This window comes from Leptonotus elevatus, chromosome 8 (assembly GCF_054856555.1).
Source record: "Leptonotus elevatus isolate MCC_2025b chromosome 8, RoL_Lele_1.0, whole genome shotgun sequence".
Classification (NCBI taxonomy): Eukaryota; Metazoa; Chordata; class Actinopteri; order Syngnathiformes; family Syngnathidae; genus Leptonotus; species Leptonotus elevatus.
Genome location: NC_141246.1, coordinates 25,093,467 through 25,105,831, shown reverse-complemented (window position 1 = coordinate 25,105,831; position 12,365 = coordinate 25,093,467). Strand labels below are relative to the sequence as shown.

At 44.0% G+C, this 12,365-nt stretch overlaps 1 protein-coding gene across 5 annotated transcripts in view; it reads right to left on the bottom strand.

Moving 5' to 3' along the window:
* Positions 1-4,577: 4,577 nt before the first annotated feature.
* The window catches only part of LOC147170294 (docking protein 1-like), a 38,001-nt gene continuing 30,213 nt past the window's right edge, over positions 4,578-12,365 (bottom strand). For all 5 annotated transcript variants that reach the window (XM_086082202.1, XM_086082203.1, XM_086082204.1 and 2 more), the window contains 2 exons: positions 11,985-12,157; positions 4,578-5,666 (listed from right to left, as the gene is read on the bottom strand). In XM_086082202.1, coding sequence (XP_085938328.1) covers positions 4,734-5,666; positions 11,985-12,157 — 1,106 coding nt within the window. In that variant the 3' untranslated portion in view covers positions 4,578-4,733. The remainder of the gene's footprint in view (positions 5,667-11,984; positions 12,158-12,365) is intronic.

Sequence of the window (12,365 nt, the reverse complement as noted above, 5' to 3'; positions counted from 1 at the left end):
TTTGGCATACTATCTAGAGCACTGTACAACTCGTTTATAGTAAGTGGTGCATCTAACATATCTTTATATTCAGTAGTTACCTGAGGTATACTTAAGATACTGAGGAATGCCTCAATATGCTCTGGGTTAGGTTTATTAGTTTCTGAGTATAAGTTGTGATAATAATTATAAAAAATTTGATTAATTTCTTCTGGTGATTGTGTACATTCACCAGTTGTACCTTTAATAGCCGTTATAAGCGATTTTTCCCGATTACGTTGAAGTTGGTTTGCAAGAAATTTACCTGATTTGTTATTATATTCAAAGTTGTTGTATCTCAATTGTTGTATTATAAACTCTGTCTTTTTAGTTAACATATCGTCTAACTGTATTTTTGTATTTTGTAAGTCAGTCCATATTTGGTTATTTGGGTTTATTGCGTACTCATCCGTCAGTTGTTTAATTTTATCTTCCAAGTCTTTTTCTAATTTTTGATCCTGTTTCTTTTTATAAGATGAATATGATATAATTTTACCTCTAATTACTGCTTTCCCGGCTTCCCAGAGAAGAGCTGGAGATAGGTCTGGAGAGTCATTTATTTCCAAAAAGTCTGCCCATTCTTTTCTTATAATTTTGTCAAATTCTGCGTCGTTTAGTAGTGAGATGTTAAAACGCCATGTAGGTGGTGGTTTAAAGGTATAATCAACTTGTAGGGAAAGGGAGACTGGTGCATGGTCGCTAATAATAATAGGATGTATTTTTGTAACGGTTTTATCAGCAATAGAATTATTTGTAAGAAAAAAATCAATTCTTGAAAAGGACCGGTGCACAGCGGAAAAGAAGGTAAATTCCTTCTTATTTGGGTTTTTAAGTCTCCAGCTGTCGACGAGGCCAAAGTCATCCATATATTCCCCTATTACTTTTGTGGATTGTGATCGCCTTATACATGTTGTTTTATTAGAACGATCTATTAATGGATTTAAGGTTGTGTTAAAGTCTCCTCCAATAATAATAGTAGAGTTCGCTGCTAATTCAAACAGTTTAGAGAAAAATTCATGGAAAAAAGCCGGATCATCATTATTAGGGGCATATAAATTACCGAATGTATATATTTTATTAAATATAGTCACCTGAATAATAATGTATCGGCCCTCTGGGTCTGTTATTGTATTATTTAGAGTAAAGAGTAAATTCTTATGTATGATTATACAGACTCCCCTTTGTCTACTGTTATAAGGGGCAGAGTACGCTTGGCTAAAATTTTTATCAATAAGTAATTTTTCTTCAGATTTTTGTAGGTGGGTTTCTTGTAGGAGGCAAATATCTGCTTTTAATTTTAAGAGATGGTCTAAAGTTTTTATTCTTTTTGCCTGTGAGCGAGCGCCACAAACATTCCAGGAAACCAGAACTAATTTATGCATACAAATAATATAAACACAGTCCTATGTATATATCTGTATAGGCCATTTGCCACCACTGGCATGTTATAGGATAGAATCAAAGTGGTTAGGTGATTTATATAGTTTGTATAAAATATGAGGTAACGTATAAGGCAACATGTAAGGTAACGTGTAAGGTAACGTGTAAGGTAACGTGTAAGGTAACGTGTAAGGTAACGTGTAAGGTAACGTGTAAGGTAACGTGTAAGTAAATAAAACAGTGCAAAAACGAGTAGGGCGGTGAAAGTGAGGGAAATTAACAGGGGATTAAACATAACAATACACCAGTAACCCCAGCGAGATTTTTTTTATTTTATTTTTTATAAATATACTTTAGATATAGTTGTGTATTAATATTATATTTATAATATAGCCTAAACATAATAAGTATTCATGTTTTTGGTTTTATAACCACATATACAGTATATGTATACACCTAGTAATCAAACTAAGTTTAGTTCCACCAATGCTAATTAGAACAGCCAGGGAGTGGAATTGGGGTTCCGGAATAGTTGGCCATCGATATATAACTTATCAACGGCTATCGTAGTCCGTTTACCCTCCTGCCTATTTTGTTTCATTATAGGAAACAGTACCTTTCGCCGCTCATTGATCTCTCTCGGGAATTGATCATTCATTCCAAATGAGGTCCCTTTAAGCTCCCGTCCTTTACTTTTAACAAATAATTTCTGTTTAAAATGCTCAAACTTTGCAATAATAGGACGGGGTTTGTTGCCTCTACGGGCTCCAAGCCGATGTACCCGGTCAAAAGAGATGTTATTTACCGTCTCCTGAGGAATTTTTAATGAATTCGTCATAACATTTTTTATCTCAACCTCTGGGTTATCAGAGGTATTCTCAGATATACCTGAGAATATTAAATTCTCCCGCATACTACGGGATTGTACATCTAAAACTGTTTCTTTTAGCGTTTTATTTTCTTTTTTCATAGTTTCCAGCTCGGCTGAAACAGTCGTGAGTGTAGAATGTAACTCGGCATTTTCCTGTTTAAGGACACTTACCTGCTGACTGATAAATTCCATACTTCCATACTTATTTTCACTTTTATTTATTCCATCCATCCATTTTCTTAACCGCTTAGTTAGTCCTCACAAGGGTCACGGGGGGCGCTGGAGCCTATCCCAGCTGGCTTCGGGGGGTACACCCTGAACTGGTTGCCAGCCAATCCAGGACACTATTTATTTATTTATTTATTTAATTATTTAATTATTTATTATTCAGTCATTTATTTATTTTAAATTTTGGCAAACGTGGGTGAGTGAAATGTTTTTCTGATTGTAATTATCATATTAGAAAGGTTGAAAGTGTTGCCTTAAAAATGTATTCCTTCTCACTTGTTAAAGATACAGTCAGTAACGTGATTCAAGCACGATAATAGGAAAGTCATGCAACTTGATTATTTGCCGTTTTACTTTTGGATTACTTCAATACCAAAAAATGCGAAATCATAAGACACTAAATATGAATTAAATATATAGTATATGTTTATACAGGGGCTGGCTGACCAGTTAGCACATCCGCCTCAGAGTTCGGAGGTCACATGTCATACATGGGCTGGGCACTTCTGTTAATCGTCAATTCCTTTCAATGACGATGCCCACATTTTGTCATGTGCTTCCGCATATTATGCGAATGCTCTTTGAAGCGAAGGCCCGCAAAAGTACACGGAATGAGAGGGATCGTCTGTACTCACCCCGATCGACGGACGCAAACGTGCTTCAGTCGGTGCTCAGTCCATGTATTTATCCGAGGCTTCGTGTCATTGTGCACTTGCCGCAAGGTAGGCATCGTCAAAGACGGGAATTGCAGATTAACGGTTTGCGTTTAATAAATGGCTGGAGCCTCATCTTACCAAAGGCTGACATGTTTTTTCCATCTTCCTGCTTCTTCTTCTTCCTGCTAACTTCGTGAACATAGTTAGTCCTGATGGTGCTTACAGCTGGTGTCTGACCCAATGGCTCAACTGCCCCTTACCGTCCACAGCTGGGGCCTGCAGGTGGTCATCGCTGAGTCCCGTGATTCGGGCTCCTGTCGCTTGTTGCCCTCTGCTTTGTTCTTGCAAGCTTTTAATAGCTTCTTCCACTGCGCATTCTTTGAAATGCTTGTGCTTCGGCTTCATTCTATTATTTAGCGACATCTAGTGGTGAACTTTTACACACTGTGTTTTTAAATAAACACGGTATTTAAATCACCATATTGCTCTATCTTGTGATCAGATCAAGTTGCTGATTGTGATGGACAAAGGACCCCAAAAAGCGTGATCATATAAAAGCCTCATTTGAATAGATGTTGATCACAAAGAGCTCCAAATGGCTCTGATATAATTTGAACTCTGTTCACTAAATCTTGAGCTACTGTATTTTAATAAATTTGAAAGGAACATCCAGCAACACATTTCCTCTTGTATATTTAATAATTACTTTAATTGAAAATGTAATTTAGTGTTTAATGTAATTTAGTCACAGATGTTCTGAAGAATAACTGCAAATACAGTATTTAGAGCACCCTGTAGTTTTCCTTAATAGCCAGCAGGAGGCGACTACTGCTTGCAAAAAGCCCTGGACCTACTCGTCACTTCATTGCACTCGCTCAGTAATAAGTTGATAACAAGCAAACAAAAAAATAACAATAATGTAATTTTTCATCATTCTTATCTCTTCTTCTACACACGGGGTGCAAAAGACTTGGGCCAAGGGGTTTCTCTTTTCAAGCACTCTTCTTTTGTTTGCATTGTAAAACAGCAAATAATAATAATAATAATAATAATAATATTAATAATAATAATAATCAAATTAACTATACCATTTGGGTTTTGGCGAGGCATGTTTCCGAAAATGCTGGGCAAAGAACGGCCACCCTGGAACTTTTATTTTCTAATTATTTATCTAATATAACAATTGTTTGTAGTAATTGGTTTATTTTAAATAGTATTTTTTAAACATTTTTATACATTTTTATATATTTTTAGATTATACAAGCGTCATTCATGTGTCATTCAGCAATGCCAAAATATCATGCACTGTTAATCAATATGTGGTTCAGTGTGTGTGACAAGGTATTTCAATAGTAAACGCTTTTTCTGTGATGACCAACCACATAAAGAACAGGAAATCAAGTGAGGTACATTCTTAGTTCTGCTCCCTTTTACATCACAACTGACATTTTTTTATTTCAAAAGGCTTAAAATAGATTGAATGCATACAATAATATACTCAGAACATGAAAATGTGGACCAGGCATCTACATTTTTAAATGTAACATAAACAGTTTTGCATTCAGCAACAAACAAGTGAGTTAAATGATGCCTAGGTTTTCATAGATGACATCATCAGGAGCGGTGTCAGAGATTTGGGTTGCAACGATGCTGCTGGCTAATGATGATGAAGATGGGGGAGGTGGGGTTGAAGATGGGCTCGATGAAGGAGGTGTTTTATTCACTTGAGCATAGAGGTGGGCAAATGGGTCTGGTTTGCTTTCAACTTGATCAGAAACTTCCTCTCCCTTGCTCACAGGCACAGTATAAATTGGTTCATCCTCTGTAAAATGCCTAATCTCTGGTTTACTCCAATTGGCTTTTGGTTCAGTCGTGCTCACATTGACTTTATCATACACCTCAGAATAAACAGAGTCTGGCTGACTGATGATGAAGCAGGGGCGTGATGTGAATGAGTTGGAACCTGGATTTGTAGTTTCTTTTGAACTTGGAGGATGAAGGGGAAGAACACTGGCAGGGTCCACATACACGTGAGACATGGTAGCTTGAGGTTTTGGTACATTTTTGATGCAGTCGGCTGGGTTGGCATATTCAGCTTCAGGTTGGCAACCACGAAGATCTACAGAGGGTTTGTCAAGTATCGGGACCTTTGGGAGAGGCATGAGAGTGATTGGAGCTGGCTGTGATGATTGATTTTCTGATGCAGTGGAATCATCTCCACTTCTCATAATGTCCTCTGTGGTGGGAGATGTCTTTATATGTATCGTTGCCTTTTCCAGAATGGAGGCCATACTGGCTATATCCGGTATTTCAGGTAGAGGAGAATTAGCTTGTATGTTGGATACTAAAGCTTTGTCTTCTTCCTGGTGAAGGTTACCTGAAGCAACAGCTAAAGTCTTTTGCTTAATTGTGCTCTGAATCAGGTTGAATATTTTCTCAGATTGTTGAGTTTCAAAGGTGAATGTTCCAGGACCACTGTCACATCGTCTTCCAGCTTCAATGGTTAAGGTCACCTGATTTAAAAAAGATAAAAAATAAAATAAACCTCTATCATTTCAAATGAAAAAGTATTGGGACCGTCCTGAAAAGATACTATTATGATAAAATGTTATGATTACGAGATATTTTAGTGGGATAATGTTTCGATATCAGGAATGAAGTGCTTATAAACAATTGCTGTCATGTTTCGGTTTTGTAGGGGTCGGGGTTTTGTTTGTTTTGAGTGTGTTCGTTGTGTTTGTCTGTGATTGGTGTTTGTCATGTGTTCTTGAGGTCTTCCCCTGTCTCGTTAGGTCTGATCACGTCCACCTGTGTGTCTCTTCCCTTCCCAGTGTGTGTGACCAATCAGTGCCCTCAGCCTATTGTGTTCCCCAGGTGTGTCTCATTAGTGTTAGTGTATTTAGTCTGTTGTGTTTGTGTGGGAGCATTGTTGATGTCGACGTTACGTGTGGGAGTGTGTGTCTCGTCACGCCAAGCTAAGCCAAGCTAAGCCAAGCTAAGCCAAGCTAAGCCAAGCTAAGCCAAGCTAAGCCAAGCTAAGCCAAGCTAAGCCAAGCTAAGCCAAGCTAAGCCAAGCTAAGCCAAGCTAAGCCAAGCTAAGCTAAGCTAAGCTAAGCTAAGATAAACTAAGCCAAGCCCTTGTCACAGTTATGTAGTTTTTGTCTCAGTCTAGTTGTCCACATCTTAGTCCAGTCGTCCACATCTCAGTCTAGTCGTCCTTACTGCTTATTCCGCCAAGTCATCTTCGTACACACTGCCAAGTTGTTTTTACTTTCGTCACCACTGTCAAGTTGTCATTTGTCTTTCCATCATCAAAAAATGTGATTGATCATTGGCGGGCCTTCCATCAATATTGACGGACTGATGGAACTATACCCACATTATGTCGAACTACCATGGAACTGCATGCACCAGGTGTTACTGACACCTACTAGCAATACACCCTTCAAGTCATTGTTTGTGACACCAATCACTGTGGTTTCATGAAATAAAATTCCAAACATATTAAAAATAATACAGGCAAGAACATATCTAAGTAAAATTCAGGGTTAAATATTATAATTGAAGAAGTAAGAGTTATTGTGCATTTCAGACATGGTTTAAATTGAAGTGTCAGTGTGTTGTGTCAAATGGAGATCACTGATTGGCTATTTAGCTAGAAAATGCAAATCATTCCTCTGGGCAAGCGCCGCTGGCCGATGACGTCACGTCAACGGCATTGCACCTCATTAAATAAAATGAGTGATAAACAAATATTTTATTAGGTAAGTATGCAAGATATGTTCTTGAATATAAATTTGTGTTGAATTGTGTCAATAAAAGCATATAAAAAAAGAGTGATGTTATGGTGGACTTTAGGACCATGCCTCTCACCCAGTAGGCATACAGCAGGGGGGGGGGGGGGGGGGTGTTTTATATGAATGTTTGTTGCCGCAATATTCGCCATTCTATTGTTGGCAGTTGATGAATAAAGACGTGTTTCCAGTCAGTCGTATACGCTCCTTACTACTGCCACATTGGTGACCCCGAACGTTGAAAATGTTTCGAACAGCGGATGAAGAGGTGTCCTCCTCGGCCATGTCGCCCCAACTTCCGCAACTTGCAGCCGTAACCGCTACCGCGAGGCTGCCAGAATTCTGGCAGAGCGACCCGGCCTCGTGGTTTCAGCATGTGGAAGCGCTTTTCCACTTACGAGGAATCACCGCTGATGAGCCAAGGTATTACATGGTTGTGGCGGCCCTCGACCAACTGACTACACATCGTGCTATGCAGCTATTGCGCGCACCTCCACAGAGCGGGAAATACGCCGTGCTCAAACAACTTCTGCTCAGGAGGTTCCGTTTGTCGGACTCGGAGAGAGCAGACAGATTCCTTTCCCTGCCCGGGTTGGGCGATGGCACAGCAGTGGACCTCATGGACAAGATGCTGTCGCTGTTAGGCTCGGATGAAGGTGGATTCGTTTTCCCGCACATTTTCCTCCGGCAGCTACCGCCTCCGGTATGCGCGGTGTAGGCTAACTCCGCTTGCCTGGCGTTCTGCGATTATCGGGCCTTGGCCGAAGAAGCGGATCGAGTGTTGCTGGCTACGAGACGATTCGCCGTGCAAAGTGTGGCAGCCGATCACCTCCTGGAGGCGACACCGGACGCGGGCCCGACGGTGGTGGCCGGAGTGGTGACACGGAAGCGGCGCGAAAGGACTCTCTGTTTCTTCCACCAGCGGTTCGGCATCAAGGCTAGACGTTGTGTTCCCCCCTGCACTTTCGAAGCTCCGGGAAACTCCAACGCCGGCGTTCCATAGCGGCTGTGGGCGCCGGCAATGAAAGCGAGCTGCTCTTCATCACAGACTCGTCATCAGGGAGACGTTTCCTGGTGGACTGCGGGTCACAAGTCAGCCTGCTTACACTCACCGCCGCGGACAAGGCGGCCAGTAGCAGCGGACCGTCCCTGTGTGCAGCTAACGGCTCACCCATTGTCAGCTTTGGTTCCAGGCTGGTGACTGTGTGCTTCCATGGACGGGATTTTCAGTGGAACTTTATTGTTGCTTCAATCACGGTTCCAATTATTGGCGCGGATTTTCTGTGTGCAAATGGACTGCTTGTTGATGTTGCTAACCGCCGTTTGATTGACGCTGTTTCTTTCGGCACTTTCCCGTGCGAGGCTGGGGGACTCGGACCATTAGCACACGAAAATTTTTTGGCATCGGGCGACGTTTATCAGCGTTTGCTGTCTGATTTTCCGTCGTTGACGACTCCCGCCTTTTCCACCGCCGATACTAAGCACGGGGTGGAGCATTTCATCCCCACCGTTGGCCCGCCAGTTTTTGCCCGCGCGCGCCGACTTGACGCGGCCAAATTGGCAATTGCGAGGGAGGAGTTTGCTACAATGGAGCGTTTGGGGATTGTGAGGCGTTCTAACAGCCCGTGGGCTTCGCCCTTACACATGGTGCCTAAAAGCGATGGTTCCTGGCGGCCTTGCGGTGATTTTCGTCGGCTAAACAGTGTTACTACGCATGACCGTTACCCCATTCCACACATTCAAGATTTTTCCGCGCGTCTGGCTGGCACCACAATTTTTTCTAAAGTGGACTTGGTCCGTGGCTATCACCAGGTGCCTGTGCAGCCGGTAGACGTGCCCAAAACGGCAGTGATAACCCCGTTTGGGCTTTTCGAATTCCTGCGCATGCCTTTTGGCCTGAAAGGGGCTGCACAGACTTTCCAAAGATTGATGGACTGTGTTTTACGCGACCTCGACTTTGTGTTCGTCTATCTTGATGACATTTTGGTGGCCAGTCCTTCACCGGAGGTACATCTGTCGCACTTAACGCAGGTTTTCAAGCGCCTCGATTCACATGGCCTAATCGTCAATCCGGCTAAGTGTCGATTCGGTCTTACTGAGATTGATTTTTTGGGCCACTGTATATCGGCGCAGGGTGCAGTTCCCTTACCTGCCAAGGTACAGGCAGTGATTGATTTCCCCCGCCCAGCCTCGGTTAAGGCGCTGCAGGAGTTCTTGGGCATGGTTAATTTTTATAACCGCTTCCTTCCGCGTGCAGCCCACCTCCTGCAGCCTCTTTACAGTGCCTGAAGGAACAAGAAGGCTAAAGACCCCCTCGAGTGGTCTCCGCAACGGGCACAGGCGTTTCAGCAAGCTAAGGACGCCCTCGCGAGCGCGGCCCTCCTCGTCCATCCGATCTCCACTGCGCAGGTGGCCTTGACTACAGATGCGTCCGATATAGCTGTAGGGGGAGTGGTTGAGCAACTCGTGGCGAATGTGTGGCAGCCCCTTGCGTTTTTCAGTCGTAAGTTGCGAGATAACGAACGCAAGTATAGCGTTTTTGACAGGGAGTTGCTGGCGCTGTATCTCGCGACGCGACATTTTCGTTTCCTTCTTGAAGGGCGCCGTTTCACGGCTTATGTGGATCATAAGCCGCTTACGTTTACGATGTCAAAGGTTACTGAACCGTGGTTGGCCCGCCAGCAGCGCCACTTGGCGGCCATTTCCGAATTCACGATAGACGTTCGGCATGTGGTCGGTAAGTGTAACCCTGTGGCTGATTGTTTATCGCGCGCGATTGTATGTCCAGTCCAGCTCGGGGTTAATTTTTATCCAAGATGGCTGCCGAACAGTCACATCAGTGACATCCGCAACCTCAAAGCGGCAGGTACGGCTCTTAAACTTGAGGATGTGGTGATGCGCGAAGGCGATCCCGCTCTCCTCTGCGATGTGTCCACAGGCCGCCCCCGGCCTGTGGTTCCTTTGGGATGGCATCGGAGAATTTTTGACTCTATCCACTCCCTCTCACACCCTGGCGTTCGTGCGTCGGTCAAGCTGGTTGGTGCCAAGTTCGTCTGGCCTGGACTGCGTAGGGATGTCAGGGAGTGGGCGGCGGCGTGCGTGGCTTGTCAGCGTGCCAAAGTTCACCGGCACACCAGGGCGGACCTCGAACCTTTTCCGATTCCAGCTAGGTGTTTCGACCACGTGCACGTTGATCTGGTAGGCCCCCTCCCTCCGTCGCAGGGTTTTACGCATCTGCTCACTATGGTAGATCGGACCACGAGGTGGCCGGAAGCTGTCCCCCTGTCCTCCACAACTTCGATGGACGTAGCCCGCGCGTTCCTGTCGTCTTGGGTCGCGCGTTTTGGCACGCCGTCCGATATCACCTCGGATAGGGGGCCCCAGTTTGTGTCGGGACTTTGGTCTGCCTTAGCGGAGTCCTTGGGTGTGCAGGTACACCGCACTACTGCCTACCACCCACAGGCTAACGGGTTCTGTGAACGTTTTCACCGGTCGCTTAAAGCTGCGCTGCGGGCTGCGCTTTCCGACGGTAACTGGGTCGATCGTCTTCCTTGGGTTTTGCTCGGGTTGCGTTCGGCTCTGAAAGAGGATCTTAACGCCGCCCCGGCCGAGTTGGTGTTCGGTCAGCCTCTTCGCGTCCCGGGTGAATTTCTGCCCGAAGGTCCCGACGCGCGGCCCTTTCTGTCGGGGATGCCCCTGACTCCTGCACCGGTTCACCACTGTGTTCCTAAGGTTTTTGTACCGTCGACACTTATGTCTGCCCGTTTTGTTTTTGTGCGCCACGATGCCCACCGGTCGCCCCTCATGCCACCGTATGACGGCCCGTTTCGGGTGCTTGAGCATGGGGTTAAATATTTTGTGCTTGATATGGGTGGGCGTAGGGAGTCTGTTTCGTTGGATAGGCTCAAACCAGCTCATTTGGTTGTAGGCGATGTGCCGTTGCCAGCTCGGGTCCCTCGCCGTGGTCGTCCTCCGAAGCCCCCAGCCTCGTTTCCGCACGATGATGTTGAGTGTTCTCCTGCTCCTTTTTCGCCTGCCCCCCCTGCTCAACAGGTTTCACCTGCTCCACCGGGAGATGGGCTGCGTAGTCGATGTGGCAGGCTGGTGAAGCCCCCTGTGAGGTTTTCCTTTTGAGTGCTCTTCTGAGTGTTCGAGGGGGGGCCTGTTTGGTGGACTTTAGGACCATGCCTCTCACCCAGTAGGCATACAGCAGGGGGGGTGTTTTATATGAATGTTTGTTGGCGCAATATTCGCCATTCTATTGTTGGCAGTTGATGAATAAAGACGTGTTTCCAGTCAGTCGTATACGCTCCTTACTACTGCCACAATGTGCTCATTTATTAGTTGAATTTGTTCACTGAATTCTCGTGGAACCTTTGTCTCCATGTCGTAAAGATAATGACAATTAACTGAACTTTGATTTGTGTTTTGATATATTTTTGTAATGAAATAGAAAAAAAGGTCACTCAGGCACATTAGCCTACTGGAGGTAAAGTAACAACTGATTTGCATTTCCTTTCAAGCACAGCCAATCACAGCGATTTGCATAAAAAGCAAAATAACAGAAAAATCTCTTAATACTTAACTATTTTAATCAAAATCACTTATTTTTTAAACTTTACGTTTGTTCCGAGTGCACCATGAATGTTTTGAGCAAGATTGTGTCCACTTAATGAATTTCACTTAATGACACCGTCACTGTGGGTTACACTGAAAAACATTACCTCCAGCAATGTGCCTTATCCATTACTATAATCACACTTGTGCTGTCTGTTACTGTATCACAGAATATAAATTGTGCATATACATTGCTCACAGCGCCACCAAGCGCTCAGTGATGCTAAACAGGTGCACGGTTCCACAGAGTTATGTCTCTCTTGCTGGTAACCATATCTATAAAATAAAAATAGCGCAATTACTGAATAACACTTTTCCATCCTTGTCCTTTTCTTCTTCTTCTTCATCTAAGCTGCCTGACAAGTAAATGTGCAAATCCCTTGAATTGTGTTCATTATTCAGACATTTGAAAGCCCTTACCTTATCTTTACCATATCGCCTCAGCAGTTCATATGGCCACTGTCTAACAACGTTGACCTTCTGGATATCTTTCAGAAGCAGTGTCTTTTGTCCAACCTGTAGGCAGTATGAACCCTGCAGTCCACAACGTATTGCTGCATCTGTCCCTTGCACCACCACACAGAAGTCTGAGGCTGGAAACAGGGGACAAAAGCAGTGTACAAAAAAGTGTTTGACGTGTGATCGTACGGAATTCTTTTAGCATAATAGTCTTATTAACTACATTGCAATCTTTATGAGTGCAAGTTACCGAAAGGATGTCTATTTTATTGGAGACAGAGGGCCCTATTTTCGCGCTGAGCTCTAGTCTAGCACAACATGTTGTCTAATTACTGTAAGTGA